At 61.0% G+C, this 26,437-nt stretch overlaps 1 protein-coding gene across 4 annotated transcripts; it reads left to right on the top strand.

The window, feature by feature from the left end:
* Positions 1 to 1,420: 1,420 nt before the first annotated feature.
* On the top strand, positions 1,421 to 21,966 carry SRL (sarcalumenin; the record flags this gene model as incomplete). 4 transcript variants are annotated; one of them, XM_084537169.1, is made up of 8 exons in its annotated part: positions 1,497 to 1,557; positions 9,373 to 10,533; positions 12,068 to 12,166; positions 13,018 to 13,113; positions 16,112 to 16,147; positions 19,608 to 19,724; positions 20,068 to 20,301; positions 20,952 to 21,966. In XM_084537169.1, 8 exons carry the CDS (start codon positions 1,497 to 1,499, stop codon positions 21,761 to 21,763), a joined length of 2,616 nt encoding a protein of 871 aa, XP_084393295.1. In that variant the 3' UTR covers positions 21,764 to 21,966. The 4 variants fall into 4 exon arrangements, with proteins under 4 accessions (XP_084393297.1, XP_084393298.1, XP_084393295.1 ...); XM_084537171.1 differs by lacking the exon at positions 9,373 to 10,533 and having other exon boundaries at positions 1,421 to 1,557; XM_084537170.1 differs by lacking the exon at positions 16,112 to 16,147.
* Positions 21,967 to 26,437: the final 4,471 nt, after the last annotated feature.

Below are 26,437 nucleotides of genomic sequence, written 5' to 3'. Positions count from 1 at the left end.
TGATTTCTTTCCACCTCTTTTTTGTTTTGTTTTAAACTTTTTCGTGTTGTTTTTTTTTTTTTTTTTAAGCAGGGGGGGGGGCAGACTGCAAGCGACGCGGTCGCAGACACAGCACCGGCTCTCCCAGAGGGACGGGGACCCCGGCTTGGGGTGCGCCTGCCCCCCCCCAGGCATCTCCTGCTCCCCACGAGCATCCTGCACCGTGCCGGGGCGAGGAATCCCACCCACCCCGAGAGCAAACACCAGCGGGATCCGGCTCGTCGGTGCACGGGCTGCCCGGCACACCCAGCCCCCCCCACGGGGATGGGGTTTTGGGGTTTGATTTTTGGTGCCGGGCCCCGTGGGGCTCCCCTTCCCTCTCCCCTCCCTCCTTTAAGCACTTAATCCGGTTTGCGGGGTTCGTCAGGTGAGAAGAGCTTTTCTGTTTCGTGGTTGTGTCGCTTCTGTTTTTCGTTGTGGGCAGGGGGGGGCCCCACTTTTGTCCCGCCTCTGCCCCCCGCCTCTGCCCCCCCCTCACCCCCCCGTTTGGCTGTAGGGTTTTAGGCCAGTCGTGTGTAGAGCCTTGTTGGTATTTGGTAGGTTCCTCCCCAGCCACAGCTGTTTCTCTCTCGGTTTCTTTCATATTTTTTTTTTGTATTTTTTTTTTTTTACGATTTTCAGGTCTTTGTGTTCATTGAGAAGCTATTATATTTTGTTAAGAAAGTGAAAAAAAAAAAAAGAGGCTTGTGCCTTTGTAAAGAAACAAAATAAAGTTTGTACTTTGTTTTTTAGAAGCTCTGTCCCAGCCTTATGTCTGTGGGGGCTCGGGGACGGGGTGGATCCGGCCCTGGGGACGCTGCCCCCTGGAAGCAGCCGGGATGTGGCAGGAGGATGCCGGTCCCGGGAGGGCTCCAGGGCTGGTTTTGATGCCCTGTCTCAGCTGGGGGGAGGCTGGGGAGGGGATTTCTGTGCCCACCGGGGGCCTGATGTGCCCCAGGATGAGGGTGTCAGGATGGGGGTGCCCCATGGGGCACTGTGGTGTGGGGAGGGGGGGCACCGCCTCTTCGCAGGGCTTTTTGGGGGCACCCCCACGGGCCAGGCTGTCTCCCCCTCTGTACCCGTTGTGCCTGCCAGGGGCTGGATCCCGCATCCCCTCTGTGCCCCCCTCTCCCAGCACAGCCCATGGCCTCCTGCACCGCCGTCCCCATCCCCACCACCCCCTGCTCTTGCTGGGCTTTGGGATGGGGGAGAACTTTCTCAAATATCCCCAGGACGCTGAGGGCTTGTCCCTATCCCTGAGGACCTCTGTTGGCACGGGACGGTGACCCCGTGGGCAGTGCCACCTCCCTGCCACCAGCCCTCCCCGTGCTGCCACCCCCGTCCCCCGGCTGCGGGCCCCCGGGATCGGCGGCGGCAGCATCTGTGCAGGGCTGTGCTGACGGCCGCCAGCCCGGCCCCGCGGCCCCCGCGCCGTATAAATAGAGGCAGCGAGCGGCAGAGAGCTCCTGGCAGCCACCATGAAGCGCCTCAACCTGCTGTGCTGCTGCGTGGCCTCGCTCCTGCTCCTCGGCACGGCAGGTACGGCTCCCGCACCGTGCCCCCAGGGCTGGGGGTGTCCGCGGGGATTGGGGTGCTTATAGGGCTGGTGGTGTCCAGGGAGCTGGGGGTGCTTCTAGGGCTGTAGGTGCCTCTAGGGCTGTGGTTGCATATAGGGCTGTGGGGCTCTGTGGGGCTGTGGGTGCCCACTGGGGCTGTGGGGTGCCTATAGGGCTGTAGGTGTCTATAGGGTTGTAGGTGTCTATAGGGCTGTGGGTGCCTATAGGGCTGTGGGTGCCTATAGGGCTGTGGGTGTCCGTGGCGCCATGGGTGCCCAGTGGGGCTGTGGGTGCCCAGTGGGGCTGTGGGTGCACATGTAGGGCTGGGTGCCTGTGGGGCTGTGGGTGCCTGTGGGGCTGCAGGTGTCTTTGGGGCTGCAGCTGCCTGCAGGGCTGTGGGTGTTCATGGTTCTACAGGTGCCCATCGGGGCTGCAAGTGCCCACGGGGTGGTGGGTGCCCACACGCACCTTTGGGTGCCCGTGGGGCTGTGGGTGCCCGTGGGGGCTGTGGGTGCCCGTGGGGCTGTGAGCCCCCCCGGGGCAGTGGGTGCCCCATGAGCCCAGCCTGCCCCCAGGGCGCGTGCCCCATGCAGGACATGCTGCAGGGCTGCAGCCGGCTGAGCTCACCCATGCCAGGGCTGCGGTCACCCCAAAACTATGCGGGGCCACAAGGGCGGGGGGAGGCTGTGGAGGTCCCCACTCCATAGCTGGGGTGGGTGCAGGGGCTGTGCTGAGGGCAGGACCCATGGGCTGCAAGGGTGAAGCCCCCGCGTGGGGTCCGATGGGCTCCAGGGCACCCAGCACAGCCCCCTCTCCCCCCCCAAATATCTGCCGAGCAAGACAGCATTGGAGTGACCCCCAGACCCCCTTCCCCGGGCTGCAACATCCCGGCTGAGCACCCTGGTTTCGTGGCGGCGCTCGGCCGGCCGTCCCACGGGGGAGCCGGCGACATCGCCGTTACCCTTGCTTGCCCTTGAGTTAATTTGGGCCGGTTCGCTGCCTGGCCGGGCTTGGGCGGCCGCGCTGCCGGGGGGGCGGCTAAGTATGGAAACAGCCCTGTAACGGGACACTGCGCTCCTGCGGCCGCCCTGGCCCCCGCGCCACCGCGGCCCCGCGCGCGGGCACCCGCAGCTGCTGCCTTCTCGCAGCCCGGCACCCCCTGGCCCGGAGGAGTTTTTTATCCTTTTAAGGGCATCTTTTACCCTTCTGGGGAATAAAAGGGGTTCGGGGTGTGGGATGTGTCCCGTCGGTGGTTGGGGGACCTCTGTGGAGTCGTGTGCCGGGGATGGGGACAGGAGTGCCAGGGGGATCCTCTCTGGGCACGGCTGGTGGCTGGTGCCACCCAGGGCTGGGCTGGTGGCCCTGTGGGGGACCTGTCACAGCAGGAGGTGGCCACCAGCCCGGCTGGGCTCGCCCCGGTGCTTGGGGCTTTTCCTTCAGTGCAGGGCCAGGCTCTGGGACACGCTCCCCTCTGGCCCGCAGGAGGAGGCCCCTGTCACCCTGTGCCTGGCTTTTCCCATGGGTTCTGCTGCCATCTTGAAGGCCTCGGCTTCCCGAGGGCCGTGTAAGGCCCCGCAGCGAGGAGATCGCAGGGGGACCCCACGGGAAGGGCTATCACAGGCACCTGGTGGCTTGGGGTGGGCTTGGGGTGGCTCCTGCAGCCCGGTGACCAACCCCGGCCTCATCCTTGGCACGTGGGGGTGAAGCCCCCCAGGTTTTATGGTGTTTTTTAGCTTCTGTGTGCCCGGCCCCGCTGTGGTGACGCCGGGGGCTGAACGCGCTCGTTCAGCCCCTGCCAGAATGGCCCTCGGCCCACGTGGCCGGGGCTGGCAGAGCTCCCCGGCGTGGACGGGTGCTTGCCCACCTCCAGCTGGGCAAGGAGCTGAGGGAAGCCCTGGCACGGCGCAGAGGGCGTTACGGGGCTGGCACCCTGCTCTCCCCGTGGCAGCGGCCTCAGCCACCGCCACCACGCCCCGGGACTCCTCACCCTGCCTCCTCCCGGGTTCCAAGCACCCAGGACGTGTCAGCTTGGGGTGGAACCCACCTCAAAAGTGTCATCTGGAAACGGGGTGGACATTTCCACCTGGAAAGTGTCATCTCGTGTTGCCTGGGTACACCACCTTGAGGAGCGACCCATCTTCTGGGAACGTGTCCCAGGACATAACACGGGCATGGGCTCCACCAGTGGGACATGTCACCTCATGGGGAGCGCCATCACCACGTCCTCATGTCCGTTTGGGGTGATCCCCATCACCCACGAGATGTCACCACAAGTGGGCTCTATCATCTGTGACACGTCACCTCGTGTTGGGCTCCCTCACCAGGAATATGGCATCCAGGGGTGGGCAACATCGTCTAGGCCAAGTCACCTTGACGTGGGCTCTGTCCCCTCAATATATTACTTTGGGGTGGGCTCCAGCTGCCAGGATGGACGAAACACCTTGATGTGAGCTCTACCACTTGGCATGCGTCACCTCGGGTGGGTGGGACACAGCACCCATGGGAGAGCCCCAGCTCTGCCAGTCCCAGGCTGCCCACCCCAGCTGCCTCCATGGGCATCATCGCTGTTGGGTGCAGAGGCACAGGGCTTGGGGTGCCACAGCCACCCACAGATCTTGGCCATTTGTGCCACCTACATCCCTGTCACATCCCCCTCAGCTGGTGGATATCCCAGCCCTGGGGGTGACAAGGATTCCTCCCAAATTGTTGGCCAAGGAAAGCAAGGCAGATGTCGGGCACGCTGGTGTGATGTGACGCCCTGTCCCACTAGCCCCGACATTTCTGGGAGCGCTCTTGGCATGCTGTGCAGGTGACATCCAGCCACACAGGACGTGTGGATGGGAAACCTCGCTTGTGTGCAGCCCCCTGGGCACAGGGTCCCCATGGGGAAGGGGTTGGAAGCTGAGCTGCAGCCAGGGAAATGTCCCCACCATGTCCCCACCACGTCCCCACTCACCGACCTGCCTGCTGCTGGGGGTGCCGAAATCCCAGCCCATGAGGTAGATCCTAGAGTGACCAAATCACTCCTAAAATCACCTCATTCTTCAGGCGCCGCAGGAATAGCAGCGGTGCTGCTGGCTTGGCAGTGTTCCTCTGGGCTATTTTAAGCCCATGGGGACATTTCCCTTGTAAGTGATAGCCCGAGGAAGCCATCGAGCTCGTGGGCTGGCGGGGGCTGGCGGAGGGGCCAGGGAGTCTCCAGCCGGGCACCCCGAGCCATGCCGGGGTGCTGGCACCAGAAGAAAAGCCCCAGTGCCAGCAGGGGTGGTGGGACCCCAGCTGAGTTGGGGTCCGTGTCCTTTGTCCTGCTGCTGGGGCTCCTGGAGGGGGCTGGGTCCCTGTCTGGATGATCCCAAGGATTTAAGGATCCTGTGGGACAAAGCGTCAGCAGCAGCACCAAAATTCAGGCTGGGGAGCACCAAGGGGGTTGTCCCATGCAGGCGGCCAGGAGTCCCTGGCAAAAATGAGAAGAGGAACTGAAGGGTCATGACCCAGGCCACTGGGAGCCCTGGGGCCAATCGATGACACTTCCCCTCAGCAGTAGCCCGAGGACAAGGCCAGCGTGCCCTCTCAGGAGTGGCTCCCCAAAGCAAGGGGCTCCCCTGGGCTTTTCCCACCCTGGCATCTCCTCCTCCAGCCCCAGGTCCTTCAGCATCTCTCGGCACACAGCCTCCTGGCCGGGGAGTTGCTCACGGCGTCACTCCGCTGCCCCTGTCTCTGACAGGAACACCAGCGTGGGCACCCTGTGGGAAGACAGTTGAAAAACACCCCGCAGAAACGATTCCCAATTTTCATCTCTATATTTAGCGAGCCCTGAGCCTGGTCTAATCCATTTGGTGCATCCTGGTGAGGTTCCCTTACCCTGACTCCTTAATTAAAATATGCAGCTCTACCCCACTATTCACAGAAATGAAGTCTTTTCTTTTTTTTTTTTTTTAGTCTGACTAATCTGTTTCCTGTGTCAGCAATGCGATCTGCATCGATCAGACATCTCCCCCTGTAGGTGGGCAGCTGGGATTTCTGAGATCACGCTGGGATTTCTCCTGCAAAAAGGCTGGAAAACGCACTGGGGTGGCTGGAACTGCCCAGGGTGGGAAACTGAGGCACGGGGTGGGGGCAGGCAGGAGCTGCTAGATCTGGCTGGCGAGGCAAATCCTCCTCGAGGTGCTTGCCCTGGCAGCAGTGTGGGGCATCCTGCCTTTCAGACCTTCTCTGCATTCCCCACCTCGTTTTCCCTGGGCTGTTTGTGCTGTAGCTGGAGGCGAGCAGGGCCAGCGCTCCGTCCCTGAGCAGAGGCAGGGACATCGCCGTGATACAGGGGGACTGCAGCGGGGTGGATGGCACGGCCAGTGCCATGGGAATCCCGGGAGGTGCCAGGCAGTGCCTTGGAGCCCAGCCACCTCCCGGCACCTCTGGAGGACTTTGTCAGAAGCAGGCACATGGTTTGGGATTCGTGCAGCCTTGCCGGTCCTCAGAAAGAGGGAAAAAAGGGGCTGGGGGCTTCCTCGGGTCTGGTACAAAATTCTCCAGCAGGGAACGCATGCTTCCTTCTTTCAGAGCAGCAAGATGTCCCCCTAAGTCAAAGAGCCCATTTGACCAGAACCTTTCTTTGACCAGGCCTAAATAAAAGGAACGATGGCAAGAAATAGTGCTTTGGCAGCCGAGGCCTGGCCTTGATTTCCCTTCAGTCCTGCCCATGTCCCTCTGGGCAGTGCCACCGTCACTGCTGCCACTCCAGCTCCCACCGGGACGGGCACGGCCGCTGGAGCAGATGGGGACATGTGTCTGGGGTGTGGGGTCCCCCAGAGCCCCTCGGGGAAGGCAAGGAGAGGGCAGGGCTGGCGGTGGCCGTCCCCTCTGTGACCTTCCTTGCGGTGCTGGTTTATGGACTGCCGGTGGGACCACAGGAGAGCAGGGAAAGGCAAAGTCGGGGTTCGCGTGGGGCTCTGCACCCCTCAGGGCATCTCGTGGTGCCTCCCGGGGAGCCGCTGAGCTCTGAATCAGCCACGCCGTCAGAAATAACTCCCCGCGTGCTGCAGGGGCTGGGATTCGGGCAGGGGAAGAGGGCGTGTGAAAAGCCATCCCCGCGGCACTGCACATCGCCGGCCCCACGCTCGGGGCTCCTATTTCTGCTGGAGGGGGAGAGTGTCCTTCCCGGGGCCACCTGTGCCCATCTGTCCCTCCTGGCTGTCCCCAGCCCCGGCACCGTCCTCAGAGGCAATCCCTCCCGGCGGGCTCCGTTCACCCGTGGTGCTGCCGTTTCATGCGGCCCTGCGTGAGGATGGCAGGAGGCAGCACGGCAGGGAAGGGTCATGGGTGTTGTAGCCATAAGATGGCGGAGCCATCCCTCTTCCTGGCACCAGCACTGGTGTCCTGTGGCACACTGAGCTCACCGTGGGATTCCCGTCACGGCTGTGCCCCACACTGCTGTCCCCAGCCATGTGGGCAGGGCTGGTGCAAGCCTGGGGACCTGGGGTCCCACCACCAAGGGGGGGCAAGGTCTCCTCTTCGATGTTGCTCAGTAAAATGTAGGGTGTGAAGCTGGGGAGTCCTGGAGTCATCTTACAATGGGTCTGCACAGTGTGGTTGTCCTGCTCTCTCCCGCAGTGCGTGGGGACAGTTCCTGGCCGAGGACGTCACCCTTGGCTGGCAGGCTGGCACCGGGGCCCAGGGGCTGGGGACAAGTGAGTGTGTGCCTGCAAGGGGGCTGGTGCCATCCGTGCCCCTGCTGAGCTGCTCCTCTTGACCCCACCGTACAGTTGCTGGACGTATTTTTAGCCCACAGAGGCCGGGCGGAGGGTGTTAAGCCCATAACCTTCGGCCCATTTTGCTGCGCGGCGCTCATCAGCCGGCCATCTGCAGATCAGCACAATTCGTCTTGTGATGGATTTGGAGACCATGTAGGGGAAACAGGAGGGAGAAGGAGGTGGAGAGGGGAGAGGGACTTTATATAATGCCGTGAAGGTCACAGGAAATAAAGCCCGTGGCCGGCACACCAGCAGGAATATCCCAGTTGGAGCGCGTGGGGAACATTTCCCTTCTCCTGCAGGGGATGGCTCACAGCTGAGCGCTGGGGTCCCAGTGGGTCACTGCCCTGGGGACATGCCCGTCCCCTGCATTCAATCAGAGGGGTCACACTGGCCCTGGAGATCTCCACTGGGGTCTCCTTTGGTCCCGTCCTCACCTGCCCTGACCCTCTCCAAATGCCCACTCAGGGATCAGCTTCCCTCCAAGCCCTCCAGGTCACCAGCTATTCTGGGGCCACACTGGGAGTCTCCCTGTCCCCATCCGCTGCAGGGAGCCTCAGGGTGCAGGTGGGCAGAGCACGCCTCGAACTGGTTGGCCTCTTCAGACCCTCTTGGGTAGGAGCTGCATGGGGCTTGCCGTGCTCCAGGCTGGATGTGGAGCCTCCTGTACCTGTGAGCCGCCTGCTAGGACAGGATTTGGGAGGTCAGCGTGGGCAGAGAAGGGTGACCGTGCATCTGTGACAGGCGTGGGGATGCTGGCAGCTCTGAGCCATGGTGCCAGGCTGCACATGAGGACTACAAACCCTGGCAGGCTGAGGTGGACTGGTGCCTCCCAGCTGCCTTCCGCTGGCACCATTAGTCCCCCAGCGCGAGCCCTCAGCTGTCGTGTGACTGCGGGCTATCAGCGTGGCTGGCCCCGGCATGGCACGGACAGACACGGCCAACTGCCCGACACTCTGCTCCAGGGCTGCAAAGTGTCTGCAGTGGGCAAAGAGGCCTGGGGTTACCCCACACTGTCCTGGGCTCTGCTCCTGCCATGGTGGTACCCAAAATTACAAGGGTGTTTTAAGTCACACTTGCTGAAGCAGCAAGCCAGGTCCCCGTGTCCCCAGCACAGCGCTGCAGGGCCATGGGGCACGAGGCCGGAGGAGGATGCCGGCTCCATGCCGCGTGCTGTGCCCGCGCCGCTCGCCGTGCCCGCTGCCTTCCCGCGGCCTGGGCGGAGGTGGCATTACTCCCGGTTGGCATCTGCTTGCCAGCTGGAGTACAAAGGCATTATTTTCCTCTGAAACGCTTCCCTGGTATGCAGGCATTAGAGTTTTCAGGGGATTATTTAGGCTAGCAGCAACTGTTCGTAACGGAGACAGTATAGCTGGTGATATTTTATTTTTGGCATCAGTTGACTAATGTTAAATTGCAGTCGGAGGCCTATGGAAAATACAGATGACTTCTCCCGGACTGCAGAACAAATTCATTGTGTTCCAGCCAGTTGCACGGAGTGGCAAATGTTTTCCTAATGAAGGGACGCTCACAATAAATAGCTCCGCGCCCTGCCGCGGGGTCAGGCCCTGTGGTGCCGCCCGGCCCAGCCCTTCCTGCGCGCTGCCGGCTGCGGAAAGGCACGGCCCCGCTGAGGGGAGCCGCCGGCGAGGGGCTGGGGAAGGACCCTTTCACCTGCCAAGTGCCCGAGGCCTCTCGCACCCAGCGCCCCACTTTTGTATCCCCACCACCACTGGGTTCTCTCTTAGGGCTGCTTCACCGCCTCGCCCTGGCCCCACAGCGCTTCTGCAGCGCCCCACAGCCTGCACGGCCCCGGGGCCACATCCCAGCCCCGCGCAGCAGCAGCGCTTCTGCCCGCAAGCACCTCTTTGCGTCCAGCTTCTTGCTACGGCCAGGGAAGCGAGCTGGAATCAGAGATGCGTTAGGAGAATTTAAAGTCTTGGTGGCAGCCTCCAACCCCCTCTCTTGCCCCCGCTGTCCCCCGGTGGCTGCGCGCCCCACAGCCACGGGCGGGCGCGGGTAAGACTGACCGAGCTGTTCTCATCGTTTAGAGCCGCATGCCCCAGCCCCAGATGTTGGCCGTGCTGCACAACGCCCCTCGTCAGCCATGGAGCCCCGGCTGGAGGAGATGGCCGCCGCCGGCAGCCCCGAGAAGGAGGAAGATGGCGGCATCGCCAATGCCTCCGTGCCCAGTGCTGCAGAGAATGGAGGCAGCACGGGGGAGGAAGAGTTGAAGGGAGGCCTGAGCGGGGCCACGGGGCTCAGCCAGGAGGGGCCCCACAGTGAACAGGGCCCCGGGGAGGATGAGGCCATGTTCGGTGTCCCTGAGGCAGCGGGAGAGGCTGCCCACCAGCATGGTCCACAAGATGGCTCCCACGACCAGGAGGGTGAGGAGGCTGATGGTGGCACCAAGGAAGCGGCCACTGAGGAGCAGGGGAAGCCTGAGGGAGAGAAAACGGAGGAGCCAAGAGTGGTGTCTGCTCCTGAGAGAGAGGAAGGGGAAGAGCAGAGCTCAGAGGAAGATGACGAGCAGGGGGAATCTGAGGAAGAGGGTGGGGAGTCTGAAGAAGATGGAAGCAAAGGAGAGTCGGAGGAGGAGGGAAAGTCTGAGGAGGAGGGAGAGTCTGAGGAGGACGCTGCTGGCCCAGCAGGGCCAGAGGATGGAGCTGAAGGAAGTGACAAGGAAGACACCGGCATTTTAGGGGAAAGTGGCCACAGCAAAGCAGCAGCTGCCAGCAAGGGAGAAGCCAAGGATGGCCCTACCAGCTGCCATCACCCACCGTGTGGGGACGTGGAGCCTGGCTCTGGCAGCAGCAGCCCAGCAACAGAAGAAAACCCACCTACAGTGGTGGAAGAACCAGCAGCAGCTGAAGACCCACCAGCAGCTGTTGAAACCCCACCAGCAGTAGTGGAAGACCCACCAGCAGCAGTGGAAAACCCACCAACAGCAGAAGACCCTCCAGTAGCAGAAGACCCTCCAGTAGCAGAAGACCCTCCAATAGCAGAAGACCCTCCAGCAGCAGAAGACCCTCCAGCAGCAGTGGAAAACCCACCAGCAACAGAAGACCCTCCAACAGCAGAAGACCCTCCAGCAGCAGAAGACCCTCCAGCAGCAGCCCCCCCTGCAGACAACCCATCGCTGGCAGAAACGGAGAGCCCACCCAGCCCCAGCGCCCACCCTGCTGCCGCTGAGCGCCAGCACAGCCAGATAGGTTGGAGTCTTTTGCTGTTGGTGTGCCGTAGTGTAGTGAGCAGAGGGCGGCGAGAGTGACCTACTATCAACCCCGGCGGAGCTGCGCTTGGCTCATTAAACTGCGCCTAATGCATGGCCCTCTCCTAACGCTTGTGCTTCCCGTGCCTGCCCCTAACTGCTGCACGGCCGGGCCAGCGGTGGCGCAGGTGGGAGCCCGCAGATGCCAGCAATGCAGGTGCTTGTTGCAGCGATACCGAGGCTGGCCAGCATTTCCCTCGCTGCACTTTAAGCCCATGACTTCTCCCATCTGTGGACACATGAACTTCTGCCCTTCCCCTCGGCCCCTTTCAGCAGCCACAGACCTGCTAAAGGACATTTGCCAGCCCTCAGAGTCCACCAGACCAAACTCCCGGCTCTCTTGGCATGCAGGCAGGATGCTGCCCAGGCCGGCAGGTCTCGTGTCCATCAGCCACTGGCCCGCAGCCCTTGCCATGTAAGGAACGTGTAAAGAGCCAATTCAGCCCGCTGAATTGCTGAAGCCACGGACAGGGTGTGTTTGGTCACCGAAATGTGAGCTAGCTCAGGAAAAGTGACTCCCCCTTTCCATGTTTTACTAGAAACGCTTACGGACTTTGGCCCATGGGCTAGGCAGCAACCTTTGAACACAGCTGATTCTTTTTTGCTTCCTTCCGTAACATCCCAGCTCAAAAAGCTCACATTTGTGCCGAGAGGAAAACCCAGTTTGGAATCTGTGGCTTTACTTGGCAAGTCAAAAGGTCTTCCTCAGCCCCACGCTCAGGGAGAGGCTCAGCACAGTCCCTCGGGGCAGCCCCAGGGCCCGTCAGTGCCCCTGTTTGCCCAGGCACCCATAGGACTTCTGTCCCCTTCTGCGGGGAGGCTGGGGAAGGTGCCCAGGGCCACCTCCTGCCGCTCAGCACTGAGCCAAGGAGGCTCCGGAGAGGCAGCCACCAGCCTGGCAGGAGGCAGAGGTGGAGAGGCAGGAGGGAATCCCGGCCTCGCAAACCCTCATGTCTGCAGCTCGACGTGTGAGTTTTGGGTGGTGGACAGGGAGAGAGGCAGAGCAGAGAGCACCCAAAGCTGAAGGGAGCTGCAGCTGCCGGGGGGAGTGGCAGGGTGGGCAGGAGCCCCGTGGGCAGCAGCTGCTGCGTGCCCCAGCCCTGCGCTCCCCAGCGCCCGAGAGCCCCTTCCAGGCACATCCTTCGCATTCCCTGCGAGCACCGGCCCTCGCCTTCCCCTCGGGAGACACCAGGGGCCTCCCCCACCGGCCCCTCCTCAGAGCCAAGCAGTTGCCCGCGACACTTCCCCCGGCAGCCATGGCCCCAGCAGCCCCGGCCAAGCTTCCAGGAGCATTTGCAAAACAGAAAGCGAGCGGCGTGCCAAAGCTGGCAGGTGCCGGGTGCGCAGCGGGGCTGCGGGCTCAGGGTGTGCGCGCTCCCCAAAGCCCTCTCCCCAGCAGCAGCTTGTGTGAGCTCCCGTGCGGGTCCCCCGCCGCCAGCTCCAGCAGTAACGGGTCTCCTTGTCTTTCCCTCCAGAAGAGGTTGAGGATGCCAGCGAGCCCACCAAGCGCGACCGGTCCCACTTGGAGAGCACCCTCAAGCTGAATGAAGACAAACCTGCCGACGACTTCTCAGGTGAGGGAGCCCGGGTGGCACCGGTGCGTGCAAACCCCGCGCCTTTCATCCCAGCGATGTTTCCAGGATAAGCTCCCTGCCACTGTCTGAGAGCTGAGTCTGGCAAACCTGCTGTGCTATGTGAGGAGCACGGACAGGGCTCCCCTTCCCTAGGCTGCTTTGTCATTAGCCTTATGTCTTGTGGGTGCAGTAGCTCCATGTCTTCAATACCAGCCCTTACGCTGGACTAGCATACTTGAGGTATTTTAAAGACATCTCTAAGAATGTACAAGAATGAGGAGGCCAGAGAGAATGGCAAATCATGAATTGGCCTGGGCCAGCCACACTGCTGCCTGCTGCTCGGAGAAGCCTGGGGCAACTTATAATAAGGGGTTTTGATTTTTTTTCCAATTACGGATTGGGTATTATTCTTATAAGGCTTGCTTCTGCTGGTCCCATTGGCAGTCAGGACTAGAAAGGAAGCAATAAAAGTGGCTGGGAAATGCCAGCAGCAGGGGGGCAGCACTGGCTGCAGCAGGGGTCCCTGGGCTCTGTGGAGGACTTTGGGGATCACGGGTGTTGAGTGCTAAATGAGAGAGGCATTAATGAGAGAGGTTCCTTGCATCAGCTGCTGGCAAGCACGAGACCAGCAGGAGATGGGGACAGTGCCCAGTAGGAAATATTAGCAGGGCAGGGGCACCAAGATGCGTGACTTGGATCAGTTTGGCCAAGGTTTCAAGCACGAGCTGCGTCTCTTGATCAGCTGTCACCCTCCAGGCCTGCAGAGAATGCCCAGCAGCTTACCTAGGAGGGATGCAGCCAGGGTGGCTGGGGTTTGGCTGTCTCCCATCTGCATTCTTCTGCTCCCACAGGAGTACTGCAGCGGCTGAGGAAGATCTACCACTCCTCCATCAAGCCCCTGGAGCAGTCCTACAGATACAATGAGCTGAGGCAGCACGAGATCACAGGTAACGCTGCGGGCACCGGGGTCTCCAGCACCGTCAGGTCATTGGGATGCATTCAGACAGCAGTGCAGAGAGCAGATCATGGAAAGGCTCGGATAGTTCGTCTTCCTCTACAGCTTCCCAAGAAGGCCATGAACATGCTGGGCTTGGAGGACGTGCCCTAGTGAACCCAGCACCCAGCGGCAGGCATTCCTGCATCTGCCTTAGCCCATCTGCTGTCAGGACCATCTGTGTAGGCTGAGCATTGAACCCTGCCTGCTTTGGGTCCTCCACCTGCTCAACATCAATGCTCTGTACCCGTGCCAAGCAGAGATCATGGCCCAGCAAGACAGGCTTGGCAAGGAAGCTTAGGACCTCTCAAGGCTGGGGTTGAGCTTCCTGGGGGTGGCTGGAGCTGGCATCCTTCCTGCTCCATATGGGACACGGCCATGTGGGCAGGGTATTCCTCAAGCTCGGCAGCCTTCACTCATCCTGGGAGTTAGAGTTTCCACCCCTTGGCAACTGCAGACACGTTGGATCAGGTGAGCAGGTTCCCGTGGCCATGGGCATTGGCTTGGGCTGAGCCCCAGCAGTGTACGAGTCCCTCCAGAAGAGGAAAAGTGCAGCTCTGGCCCCAAGATGCTCACACACCTGGAGGCTCCTGTGACCCTTATGACATGAACCACCCCATTTTCCAAGCAGATGGCTCCAGACCTGGGTTAAGCCCTGTCCCAAGCTGGGACCAGGTCCCCCAGTTCTTTGGCTGCATGCTCACGTCAGCCTCCTGCCAGGGTCCCTCCTAGCCCCGGGGTTTTGCTTCCTCCCCCAGAAATCCTCAGGGCTTTGGCCTCACACCCTGGAGCCATGCCTGCCCCACCAGAGCCAGAAGGACCCCACACACCACCCTGACCTTCCTCTGCAGATATTCACGGGTCCCCTGCTCGTATGGGCAAACCCACAGGACACATCCACCTAGAGCAGAACTCCTGCTTTCCAGGGGCCCCCACTGCAGCCCAAATTCCACTCCTAGGTCAGTGCCAGACTTCTGACATTTGGCAGGCAGCCTTCCTCACCCCCAGCCCGGCCAGCTCCTCTCCAGCTTGGAGCCAGTGGGGAGCACAGGGGGGGACTCACGGGACAGCATGACGGGGTAGGAACAGGGCTGTGGAGCCCTCATCACCAGCCCAGGTCCCGTCCCCACACCTCACAGCACACCCTGGGCATCGGCCACCACCCACTGGGGTCCTGGGGCGGGCGGTTGGAGGTCTCACACGACCAGAGGCACACGCAGCCTGCTCCGTGCCGCTGCCTTCGCGCTGCCTTGGCCTGCCTCAATGTGCCTGGGGGCCACGAGCTGCTTGCCGTGCCGGGGGGTGGTCGGGGGGGGGGTCACAGCAACAAGCATCCGCTCTCAGCTCACCCCAGGGCACTGCGTTTTGGAGACCACTTGGGGTCGCAGGGGCAGATGGTGGACTCTCAGCTTCTTTCCTTATAGGATGCAGCCCCAGTGCACAGCCCGGGGCCTAGCTCAGGACACCTGGGTCTGCTCCTCAGCCGTCCCATGCCCAAGCAGCACCTCCCTGCTCCCTGCTGGGGAGTCTCAGCTGCCTGGCACAGGGCACAGCCAGGCACAGCCCCACTGGGCTGCGAGAAGCCCGGGCCATCCTCCCACGGAGCTGTCTCGCCTTCAACCAAACTCCTCAAGTACCTCTGGAAACCCCAACCCCACCATACACAGTCACATCCTAAAAGCCTAAAGCACAGCACTTTGCCTTTTATACCCACTGACACGGTTTCCCCCAGCCCTTCATTAGTGGTGCAATTAGAGCAGCCTGCAGATTAATTAGAGGGTTGGCCGAGGGAGCCCCTTTGGCTTTGTGGGGTGGGTGTGGGCACAGTGGGGCTGAGGGAGCCTTCTCAGATGCTTCCACTGTGCAGTGGGGTGAGCCCCTGTCCTGCCTGTGCCCACAAGGGGTTCCTGGCACCGTGGTGCCCCTGTGAGCAGGAGATGCCCCAAACCTCCCCCCGTGGTGAGCCCCCACGGCCCGGGAGGCTGGAGGGCGCGGAGCTGGCTGGGGGGGAGCGGGACAGCTGGGCGAGCGGCGGGGCAGCAGTGTCATGGAATATGCATGACCTTTGAAGGTGTAAGCCAATATAGAGGGGTGCCACGGCAGGCACCCTCGCCCCTCCATTACGTGGCAGCCCTCCCTCCATTTTGTCCACCTTCCCCGGGCTCCCTTTTGGCCTCCACTTTGGAGCCGCGTCAGCCCCAGCGTGGGTTTGAGCCGAGCGGGGCCTCCCCACCACGCACAGCAGTGCCCTGGGGAGCTACGACCGGCGCCGTGAGCCTGGCTGAGGCTCGGAATTGCAGCCCCGAGTTCACCCAGCTCCCTGCTCACAGCATGGCCAAGCCCGACAGGGGACGTCTCCATCCCATGCTCGGCATGGGCTGGGTCCCCCGTGTGCTTGGTCACCGCAGGCCACCCGTCGGGGATGTCCCTCGCTCGGGGAGCCTCGCAGCCTGGTGATGGGAAGCTTGCTGCCAGGCCATGGTGCATGCTGCTGATGCTAATTACTGTGTATGTGCCAATTAGCCTGCCTGCTGAGGGGATGGCCTGACGATTGCCTTCACCAGGCAGTCTAGGGAGGCACACATAACCGTGGGGCGGTCAGGGCACGTGTCTGGGTTGCTTGCTGTCCTAAGCGTGCCTCGTGTGGCTCCGTTTGCTTGGTGATGCTGCCAGGGAAGGCAGGGGCAGGAGGATTGGGGCACAGGGCATCCCCGGCGAGGCAGCTCTGCCTGGGTTTGGATTCTCATCCTGGTAGCTGCGGGTCTCGTTGCTGACAGACTGTAACTCCTTCTTTCCTGCTGGAAACGTGGCCATCCTCTGGCTTTGTCCTGCCTCCGAGAAGGCCAGGGCCGCTGTTCAGCTCCCTCTTCGGCCCGGGCCAGACCCAGGCAGCCGCATCCCTTCTTCGACTCACGGTACCTTTTCTCTCTCCCCGTGTCCCCTGCTAACAGCTTACCCCGGACGCACCCTGGGCTCCTCCGCCACAGGTTGGTATTGCTGCCTGCCCCCTGCATGCTGCCGGCGCTGCCTGAGCTCCTCACTGGCCTCTGGCTTTCCTCTTCACCCGCCCCAGCAGAGCCACGGCTCGGCTGCTCTGTGCCCCACAGCACCCAGCAGCACAGCGCTGCCCCGGCACTGCCTGCCCCGCAGCCGTCCTCGCCTCTGCCAGGCTTCCAAACCTTTTTCCCTCGTGGGTTCAGTCTCAGGAGGGTGCGAGGTCCTCTAGTGATGGCTCAAGGGCTTTTCGTGGTGGGCCCGCAGGTCTGTCTCCCACCCACGGGAGCGGAGCAGAGCCCACACTGCGGGGGTGATCTCTTTTCACCCTTCTACGTGCAGAAACTTCTCCAAATGCCTCCCCTTGATCCCTCCAGGCTGCAGTTTAAGCCGATGACCCAGCAGCAGCTGTCCTACTAACACAGCCTGGCCCCTGTGCGGCGGCCTCAGCCCTCTCGGGAGCTGGAGCTGGCTCCTGTCCCGTGTCATGCCCTGGGGGAGCTGCCAGGGCCCCCGGGAGCACCAGCCCGGAGAAGCAGGGGCTGGGAGGGAGGCCAAGAAGCACTGGTGATCACACAGCCCTTCCCCTGGGTCCCTGCTGTGGCACAAGGCACACAAAGGACGGGGAATCCCATCTTTTTGTGTCCTACCCCACGGCCCCTGCTCTAGGATCCTGCCAAAATGGGCTCCTCCATACCCAGCCCCGAAGCGGCAGAGCCCCAGTGGTGCCCGAGGGCCTCTGGCTCCCTGTCATGCCAGCGTGCAGGCAGTGGAGAGCGTGGCAGATATATTTAGCGTGTCGGATAGCTGTGTTATCTGCGTCTCTGGCTGCACAGGCACACAGGTGTGCGTGCTTGCTGCTTGCGTGGGTGTGCGCACACGGGGCGAGCGCACGGAGCACCACACAGGGCGAGCAGCCACGCGCAGCTTTTCCCCTGGCCGTGGGCACACGCGTCCTGCACACAGACAGGAGGCTTCGCAGGGGGCTGGCCTGGTGTTTGAACCCTCCTGGTTTGAGGGCAGAGTGGGATGTTTGGGCCAGTCCGAGCCAGGAGAGGAGGGAGGCTCTGTCCACGTCCTCTGCCTTGCTGCGTGTCCTCGGGATGGATCTGCACCGCGGGGTCGCCCTCACCCCACGGGGCTGAGCCAGCACCCGGCACTTTGAGGGTTTGAGGAAAGAGAAGACCCAACCCAGGGCTCATCCCAGCCCCAGAGCAGCAGGGCTCCCACCTGAGGGCAGCCTGGCCCTGGGAGCAACATGGAAAAACCACCCACAAAGCCACTACTGGAGGAAAAATCCCTCCATGAGCGAGAGAAGCAGTTCTGTGTCTTCCCCTGCAGGCAGCAACCCTTCCAGGAGCAACAATGCTCCGGGGCATGGACTAAGGCAGAGTGGGACAGGACGAGATGAGCACAGCCTCTGCGGGGGAGATGTGGCCTGCCGGCCCTGACTGCCAGGTGCTTTGCAGCATCTTAGCGTGCTCTGTGCTCCAGGAACCCCTAGAGAAGCAGCTGCTGTGATTTAAGCAGAGCCACAAATGAAATGCAAAGAGCTGCAGGGTCTGAGGGTCCCCCCGCTCACATGCAGGGCGAGATCATGCACCGACCGGCGTGAGGCCGCCCTGCAGACACCAGCAGGACGAGCTGGGATGCACTGGGACGAGCTGGGATGAGCACCAAGCGTGGCGTGAGCCAGGCTGGGCTGGGAGCGAGCAGCCACAGGGTGGCTGGAGAGAGCCGTGGTGGCGGAGCCGCCGTCATCCCGTGCTGGCAGGGACAGAGCCTCTTTTCCCCTGGCAGCAGCACCAAGGTGACGCAAACCCATGCTGGAGGGACGCAGCGGGGGGCACCCAGCAGGGCAGGAGGCCTGGCCAGGCACCCAGCGGGGTGGGAGGCAGGCTCTGCTTCCCCAGCCCCACACCGTGGGCAGCGGCGAGGAGGGCTCAGGTCCTCCAGGGCCCAGGAGCTTTCCAAAGCAAGGGAGGGGATGGTTTTGGAGAGCTGCTGGTGGCCTGCAGAGGGGCTGCCCGTCTCAGCACGGCCACGTGCGGCCCCGGTGCGCAGGGAGGGTGCTGAGCCACGCACCTCGCACCCCGAGGAGCCCCCCCGGCACGTGCAGCGGAGCCGGGGCTCGCTGGCTCCTGCCCTCACCCAGCCACACCTGGCCGGGAACCTGTTATGAAAGAGCACGCGGGGACCCGCCTTCAAACCTCTGGCACAACATCACAGGGGATAATAACAATAATCATCCGAAACCCAATTAAAGCCGGCAAGCGAACAGAGCGGCAGCGATACAGTGGTACGGAGGGATGATTAGTAACGAAAGCCCGAGGTTTCGACACTTGTTTTTGTCCCGCATGGGAACAGAAAGTCAGATCCCAAACATTTTGGGGAGACGGGAGTGGGAAGGCTGCGTCTTCCCTGGTGGAGGAGACGGAGGGGGTTTGGTCCGACTGCCCCCGGGTGACGGCCACCCCGCTGCCAGACCCTGCCTGCCTGGTGCTGCTTCACACCTCGGGGGCAGGAGCAGGGCTCGGGGCTGACCCCGCTGTGGGTGCCCTGTCCTGTCAGTGGGGGAAGGCTGTGGGACAGGGGATGGGGATGAACTCCACAAAAATGGGAGCTCACTCATCCAGTTTTTACTTCCATTTCTGGTCTTATTTGGCCTCGAGCCGACTAGCATGCTCCCACCTGCCCAGGGCACTGTCTGGGGACCAGTATAGCCAAGGGGCTCCCCTGGTGCAGCCAGCCCCATGCCCAGTGCCATTTGGGCAGTGCAGGTGTGGGTTGATGGTGCTGGTCGGCCCCAGCACCTCCTGGAGCTGCTCCTGGGCAGGGGACAGGTCATTACGGGCCCCATGCCAACCCTTGTGTGCGCTCCGTGAGCCTCTCAGCAAAGTGTGGGGCTTCGAGAGCATGAGCTGGGGACTGTGGTTAATTCTCCTCCTGCCTTTCCCCGAGCCCAAAGCAGGGCTGTTGGCTGAGCTTGCCCTCCCTGTGCCGGTCTGGAGCCCTGCAGCCTTCGAACACCCCAGCTCCTTTTGCACGAGGCGTTTACCCTCCTGCAGCATGGCCACGTCCCCTGCATGCCCAGTGCTTTGTGGCGCCTGCCCTCCAACAGCCCCCTGCAAACAGCCCCGAGCTCACCCTGGCTGAACTCGAACCGAGCCGAGACCCGATCTAAAAGACCTTCAACTTGTCCTGTAGTCTAAGAAGGGCCAAAGCTCAGAGCAGGGCAGACAGGGTTCGATCTCGCCGCGGTGCCAGCACGGGGCCCTGCCGGGTGATGCCGTGGCTCAGTGGTGCTGGGAGAGCAGCCCCGAGGGCGGCCGTCTCCCCGAGGCTCCGCGGCCGTGCTGCTCAGCTGGGATGTTCATTACGGCAGGGAGTTAAATGCGCAGCGGCCACGGCTATTGTTTCTTCACTTCCTCTTGTTATTTCCCCTCTCCGCAGATGGGGAGATCACTTCCAAGCCGATGGTGCTATTCCTGGGACCGTGGAGCGTCGGTAAATCCTCCATGATAAACTACCTCCTAGGGCTGGACGACACTCCCTACCAGCTCTACACAGGTACCTCGCTCACCACGGCCCCGTGGGCTTCTTCCCCTGCCACATCCCCATCCCTCAGCGCAGTGCTCACCACCCCCAGCCCCCTGGGTGCAGCACAGCAAGGAGCCTGCATGGCTGCGAGAGCAGCAGCCACATAGCGAGGGCATCTTGATGTCTTCTCACCATCCTGCCCCAATTTATTCATCCTCCCAGGAGAAAAGCCTTTCCCAATCCTCCTCTCTGCTCCCACCGACGTTGTCTTGGAGCCTGGGAGGTGCTCCCCGTCTAGGCCTGGGCCAGCCCCCGCAATGGCTGGTGCCCGTCACAGATTTCACAGCTCTGTTTTGCCTCTTGTGCTGGACAGGGGCAGAACCCACCACCTCCGAATTCACCGTCATCATGCACGGCCCCAAGCTGAAGACCATCGAGGGCATCGTGATGGCTGCAGACAGCGCGCGCTCCTTCTCGCCCCTGGAGAAGTTTGGGCAGAACTTCTTGGAGAAGCTGATAGGGATAGAGGTGCCCCACAAGCTCCTGGAGCGAGTCACCTTCGTGGACACGCCAGGCATCATTGAAAACCGCAAGCAGCAAGAACGAGGTAGGGCTTTACTGCGTTCATCCGAGGGAAAAGATGCTGTTACAATGAAGGATAGCAATGATGACTGAAACTTTACGGGGAAGAGCCCTAGGCTACAGGACGGGGCTGTTCTCACTTTGAGGGGGTTAAGAAAGTTTGCCCGTGGCCTGGGGAACGTACCTGGCCATCATGGCTCAGCATTTGCTGTCCTGTTTGTCACTTGGAGCCAGGTTTTGCCAATGGCTGGTGCTGCAGCAGCGCCCAGAGGGGCACCTGGCACTGGATGCCAGGACAGGCCCCGCAGGGCTTGCTGACCCTCTCGGTGCCCACTGGGGAAAGCGGTGCCGTGGCCGATGCCTGCTGACAGGGGCAGCAAGAAGCTGTGGCTGGCAGCAGGGAGAGTGGAGGTTTGGAGGTGAGGCTGAGGGTGACGTGCAGTCACAGGCCCAGGCTCACAGGGATGAGTTTTCATGCCCAGAAATTAACTCTGAAGTGCTTTAGCACACGAGAAACGGGTTCTGTGCCACTTGGGAAGTCAGCTGTGTCTCACAGCCTGTCCAACCCAGACAGAGGGTGAGTTGCAGCAAGCTCGAGGTTTCTCTGTCCCTTGACCTGAAGGGACTCTCGCTGTGCTGGCCATCGCTGCTGGATTTCTCTTTCCTCTCCTCAAGGTTACCCGTTCAACGACGTGTGCCAGTGGTTCATCGACAGAGCCGATCTCATCTTTGTCGTCTTTGACCCTACGAAGCTGGACGTGGGCTTGGAGCTGGAGATGCTGTTCCGCCAGCTGAAGGGCCGAGAGTCCCAGATCCGAATCATCCTGAACAAAGCCGACAGCCTGGCTACCCAGGAGCTTATGAGAGTCTACGGTGCCTTGTTCTGGAGCCTGGCTCCTCTGATCAATGTCACAGAGCCACCCAGGGTGTACGTTAGCTCCTTCTGGCCCCACGAGTATCATCCGGACACCCACAAGGACCTGTTCCTCAAAGAAGAGATATCACTCCTGGAAGATCTCAACCAGGTGATTGAGAACAGGATGGAAAATAAGATCGCCTTCATTCGCCAACACGCCATCCGGGTGCGCATCCACGCCCTGTTGGTCGATCGCTATCTCCAGACCTACAAGGACAAAATGACCTTCTTTAGTGATGGAGAACTGGTGTTCAGAGACATTGTGGAAGATCCTGACAAGTTCTTTATCTTTAAGTCCATTCTGGCAAAGACCAATGTCAGCAAATTTGACCTCCCCAACCGCGAGGCTTACAAGGACTTCTTTGGCATCAACCCCATCACCAGTTTCAAGCTGCTGTCTCAGCAGTGTTCCTACATGGGCGGGTGCTTCCTCGAGAAGATCGAGAAGGCCATCACCCGCGAGCTTCCCGATCTGCTGGGGAGCATCGGCCTGGGGAAGAAGCCCAATGTCCTCTCCTGCGACATCACCGGCTGTGGCGAAAACCCAAAGAATCGCTACAAGAAGCCGTAAGGTTTCTGTAACACAGCCGTCCACGTGTTCCTACCGGTGAATGAGCTTATGTCTTATCTGTCCAAGAAGCCGTGGTCTGTTAACCCTTTGAGTGCCACACTGGCAAAGGCTACTGTACGATGAGGACTTTGAGTCATTGACACCAATGGCAGGGGAAGATGGGTGGGCATAAGAAAGAGAATAAAAACTGTGAATTCCTGACATTTTATCTTTGTTCTTTTGAGTAGAAGGCAATGTTTAAGCTGTAAGTATGAGCAATGTGTGGTGAGCTAGAACTGTAGCTGCTTCTTCACTGGTGCCGAGATGGGCGAACTGGAATTTCAGCCTCTGCATACACGAAGCCAGCAGGGAGCGAGGACGAGGGCACGGCGAGAGCACAGGGGCGAGCAGTGACACAGTAACCTGGGGCATCACCGGGAGCCCCGGGGCACAGCGCTGCGCAGGGAAGCAGAGGCCAGGTTCCAGCTATTGTTTTCAGGCACAGAAATCCTGCAAATCTCTGCAAATATTGATCCTGTTTTTCCTCCCAAGGCTTTTAGGTCACCTGGTAGAGTCCTCCTTTCATGTAACAGCCGAGCTTAACTTTGTTCTGCAGCCTTCACCTGGGCGTGAGCCCTAAGAAGGGATTCGGTCCCCCCGCCGGGCGTTTGCAGGGGCATTTGTTGCTCCAGATGGATCACCGTGATGGGATCTGCAAGTCCGTGACAGAGCAAGAAGTTGTGTGGAGAGGAGCTGCAGGATCTGGCTGAGTTGTGCTGGAGGAACAGGGGCAGCACCCCGCATCACAGAGTCCTGCAAGGAGCTGTCAGCAAGTTCTCTCTCCAGGCCAGCACAGAGACAGGGCACTTCGTGCCTGTTCCTGCTATTAACCTCAAAAATCCATGCTGGCAAGTCAAGCCCGAGAGTCAGCAGGGCTCAGAGGGTTAATAGTTTGGCAGTTTGACCTCATTTAAGTCCTCATTGCATGCTTTCTCCAAGCAGCCCCGGGTTTTTGTGCTCTGTGGAGGCAGACAGGAATGGGAGATGACGAGCCACATCCTTTTTTCCCCTCTGCTGACCTGTTCTCCCCAGGACAATCCAGGCAGGTTTCTGTGGCTTATTGTCCAAACCTCACCCATTTTAGCCAGAATTTTGTTGGCTTATCTCTGTGCATCGACGCTCAGTCCTGGGAGTCACAGGAGAATGACTTTTGCTTCAAAGGCAAATCCCAAGCAGGCGACCTTCCCCGGGGAAGCCGACCTTGGAACCTGGCAGCGAGCGCTGGAGGATGACGGGTGGCCCCTGCCGCCGGGCTGCGCTGCCCAGCACAAGTGACAAAGATCTCCCGGACGGAGCCTGGTGCCTTCGAGCCCAGCCACAGCCTGCTGAGTGGCTTTTCTCCTTCCTCCTGCCAAAGGACCACAGCCACCGCTGCTCTCCAGGAAACCTCTGGAGCAGAAGGACTTACCTTTGGCAGGAACAAGAAGAGGTGGAGGTGCCGGGTGAGGCAAGAAGAAGGCAAAGGGAATGAGCGAGGGAAAGAGAAAGCTGGAAACAGAAGGCTCTGTTGTGATGGGAAGGGTGTGAAGGGCAGTGCCCCTTGTCGCCACGTGCCCCACGGGACGTGGGCCGAGGCAGAAGGTCCCTGGGGCCCCATGTCCCCGGGCGCTGAGGCTGGGTACTGCAGAGAAGAGGTCCCCTGAACCCAGGTGGGTTTGGGGTGATGCCGCCCAGGGACTTCCCAAGCTCCTTGCCTCTGCTTGGGGTGAGGACTGTGCAGCTGAACTAGAGCCGACGAGACACAAATCCACCTCCAAGCACGGGAAGGGGCACGTCTTGTGCAGAGGGGACTGGAAGTAACGAGTGAAGGCAAGGAGAGATGTCAGAGAAAGCAGAAGCCAGGATAGCCTGGAGAGAAGTGATGCACTCATGAGTCAGTGCTGTGAGGTCTCAGACCTGCTGCCTCCCTTCGCTCCTGTTCCTTTTTCCCTCTTTCACGTTATCTCATTGCTCATCGCCGTCCCTCTCTATCTCACCCACTCTTTCTCGCCTCTCACTGTCCTCCGCTGGGTGAGTTTGCATGGTTTTCTTAAGAGCTAATGGCACTGAAATGCCAAAAGAAATGTGCTAATAGAGTTGCTGTTCCTGCCGTTGCGCTGTGTGTCATTGTCACAGTAAGTCCATCAAACCTTCTATTTGCAAGTGCCGTGTTGTGCCATCTCTTTCTTTGCTGCCTTGTCCCTCCAGGGCCCGTGGGCTCTGCCCGGGGTGCCCCATGGAAAGCCCCCGGAGCCCAGGAGGAGCCTGACCTCTCCCTGATGGCCTCAGACCTGAAGGCAGCATCACTGTGCTCTCAGGCTGCTCCCATCCTTCTCCCAGCCCCTTTCCTTTCCTTTTCTTTTGCTCCAGCTTTTCTTCAGCACTCATTGCCTTCTCTCCCATTTACGACCCCTCGCTCTCTCCTCCACCGCCTGCAGCCCCGTGCAAAGCACTGGCACGAGTGTCCCGGATGGGGCTCCTCTGACATGGCCAGCTCCTTTTCCTGGCACACTGCGCTGGGCTTTTCCTGGGCACACTGCGGGGGGGTGTCCGAAGCTGGGGCCGGGCCAGGGCCACCTCCTGCTGCCCCCGTCCCCGCGTCGCGGGCTGCGAGCATCTCGCCTGAGCGCGTGCTGGACAGACACTCGCAGGAGGACACGCAGCGGGGACACAGGCCCGTGTAGGTGCCCGTGATCGAGTGCATTTGGATGAAACTGTCAGCTTGAACATCGGCCTGTCTAATAAATCCTGGCATTTTCCAAACACACTCCCTGTGGGTGCCTGTTTTTTTTTTCTCTGGCCAGAGGCCAGCGGGGTGAGGGTGGGGGGCAGCGGCCAGGTCCCCGTCCCTCAGGCTACAAGGAGCGCATCCCATCCCATGTGGGCTCTCCCCAGCACCGGGGTCCCCCCGCTGCCCCCAAGCAACACGACGCCCAGGGGCACGCACAAGCAGCTGACACCCTGCATGGCTGTGGCTTCTCCTCCTTGAGCATCACTTTGGCACCCGCTCTACCCTGGGGTCCTGGTGCCCCCCCAACTATCTGGCTTGCTTGCTGGTCAGAAGGGGTTGTCCCAAGAAAGCTGGAATAGGCAGAGGAACATCTCACTCAGCCACGGCTCCTTTGGAAAGCCTGGAAAATCCACGGCGTCTCAACGTGCGTGAAGGTCTGACTAGCGAAAAGCACAATTTCTTTCCAGAGCTACTTCAGAGACGTGAATCATGAGAAATTAACACTCCTGGCAGAATAAAAACCGATTCCACTGAGATGCGGTGCTGGCAGCAGCCCTGGCATATCTCTTGGATGGAAAAGGCAAACATTTATCTCAGGACCTCACCGGGCAGGAGCTGCCCATGCTGCTGGCGGCTCCCGACACAGAGCCCAGCTCCTGCCTGGACCCGAGGCCGGCTCGGCAGCGTTCCCAAAGTGTGGCCGTGGCACTGCCGATGTCCAGGCACAAGCTGAGGGTGTTACTGTCCCTGCTGCCTCCTTTGCCCCAGGACTTACCCCAAGGTCTCCATCGCCTGCCCCAGCGGTGCGTGGAGGTGATGGGATGTACCTGCCGCGGGATGTTCCCACTTCCCCCTGTGCAGGGCTCAGAGACCTGAATGAGCAAAATAGTAAATGAAAAAGGGCTGTGTTCTGCCTGCCAAAACACACCACTCGTAACCTCACCGCCCTCGGTAGCATCTCTGCATTTCAGAGATGAAAATATCCCAGTGGCTCTTTCGCAATGAAGTTGATTCCATTTCTGTTTGTTTGTTGTGTTTTATTTGTTGCTGTTTGGTTTTGGTTTGTTTTGTAGACATTATATTACACTTTGCAGGGGTGAGGAGCGATGCCTGTAACTTGATCAATCTTTCTCGCTGCAAGCACAAGGCCAGTGCTTCTCACTGTAATTAATTAATTAAGCCCCGCACCTCCCCAGCTGTACCTTCCCCACGGAGGAGCACCTGCCTTTCGTTAGTGGCAGCTGCACGCGGGGAACTCGGCTGCCTGCTGCATCTTTCATGGAGGAGAACCAAAAACCAGATTGTGCCTATGTGGGATAAGCTGGAAATCAGTGGGTTATGCCTGGGGCACGTACACGCTGAACCACAAAAGTGCACAAAGCCTTGGCAGCCCAGTGGCACAGCCAAGACCTGAGGGAGGCTCAGGGCAAGAGGCGGAGGCTCAGAGGAGGCCGGGCAGCGTGGAGCCCTGGGGAGGTCGCCTCAGCCTCGCTGTGTGCCCAGCAAGGGCAACGCAGGAGAAGCGGGGGCTGCTGGTGTGGGGGCTCAGCCACCGAGCTCCCCTGGGTCCTGGGAGTGCGAAGGAGGAGGGAGGGGGGTGGTGGGTCAGGGAATGGGGTCCTGAAGACAGAGAGATGGGATGTCTCTGCAACAGGAAAAATACTGCAGCACCACAGCCATCAGGAGATCTGCTGCAGCAGCGAGCAGCCTGTGACCTTCAGCGGTCCTGGTGGCAGCGGGGACCGGATCGATGCCTGCAGCAGCCTCAGCAGGGGATGAGCAGGGTGAGCTGGGGGCATCAGCGGGCACCCTGCACCCCCAGCACCGGCTGTCGGAAGGGATGGCAGTGGGGACAGCACCGCTGGGACCTGCGGACACCGGTGTGTAAGTGTCCGGGTCCTGTTTCCATCAAACCCTGGCTACAC

This window comes from Aythya ferina (assembly GCF_964211825.1).
Source record: "Aythya ferina genome assembly, chromosome: 15".
In the NCBI taxonomy this organism is placed as follows: Eukaryota; Metazoa; Chordata; class Aves; order Anseriformes; family Anatidae; genus Aythya; species Aythya ferina.
The sequence above is the reverse complement of the archived record's forward strand: the minus strand, read 5'-3'. Positions and strand labels throughout refer to the sequence as shown.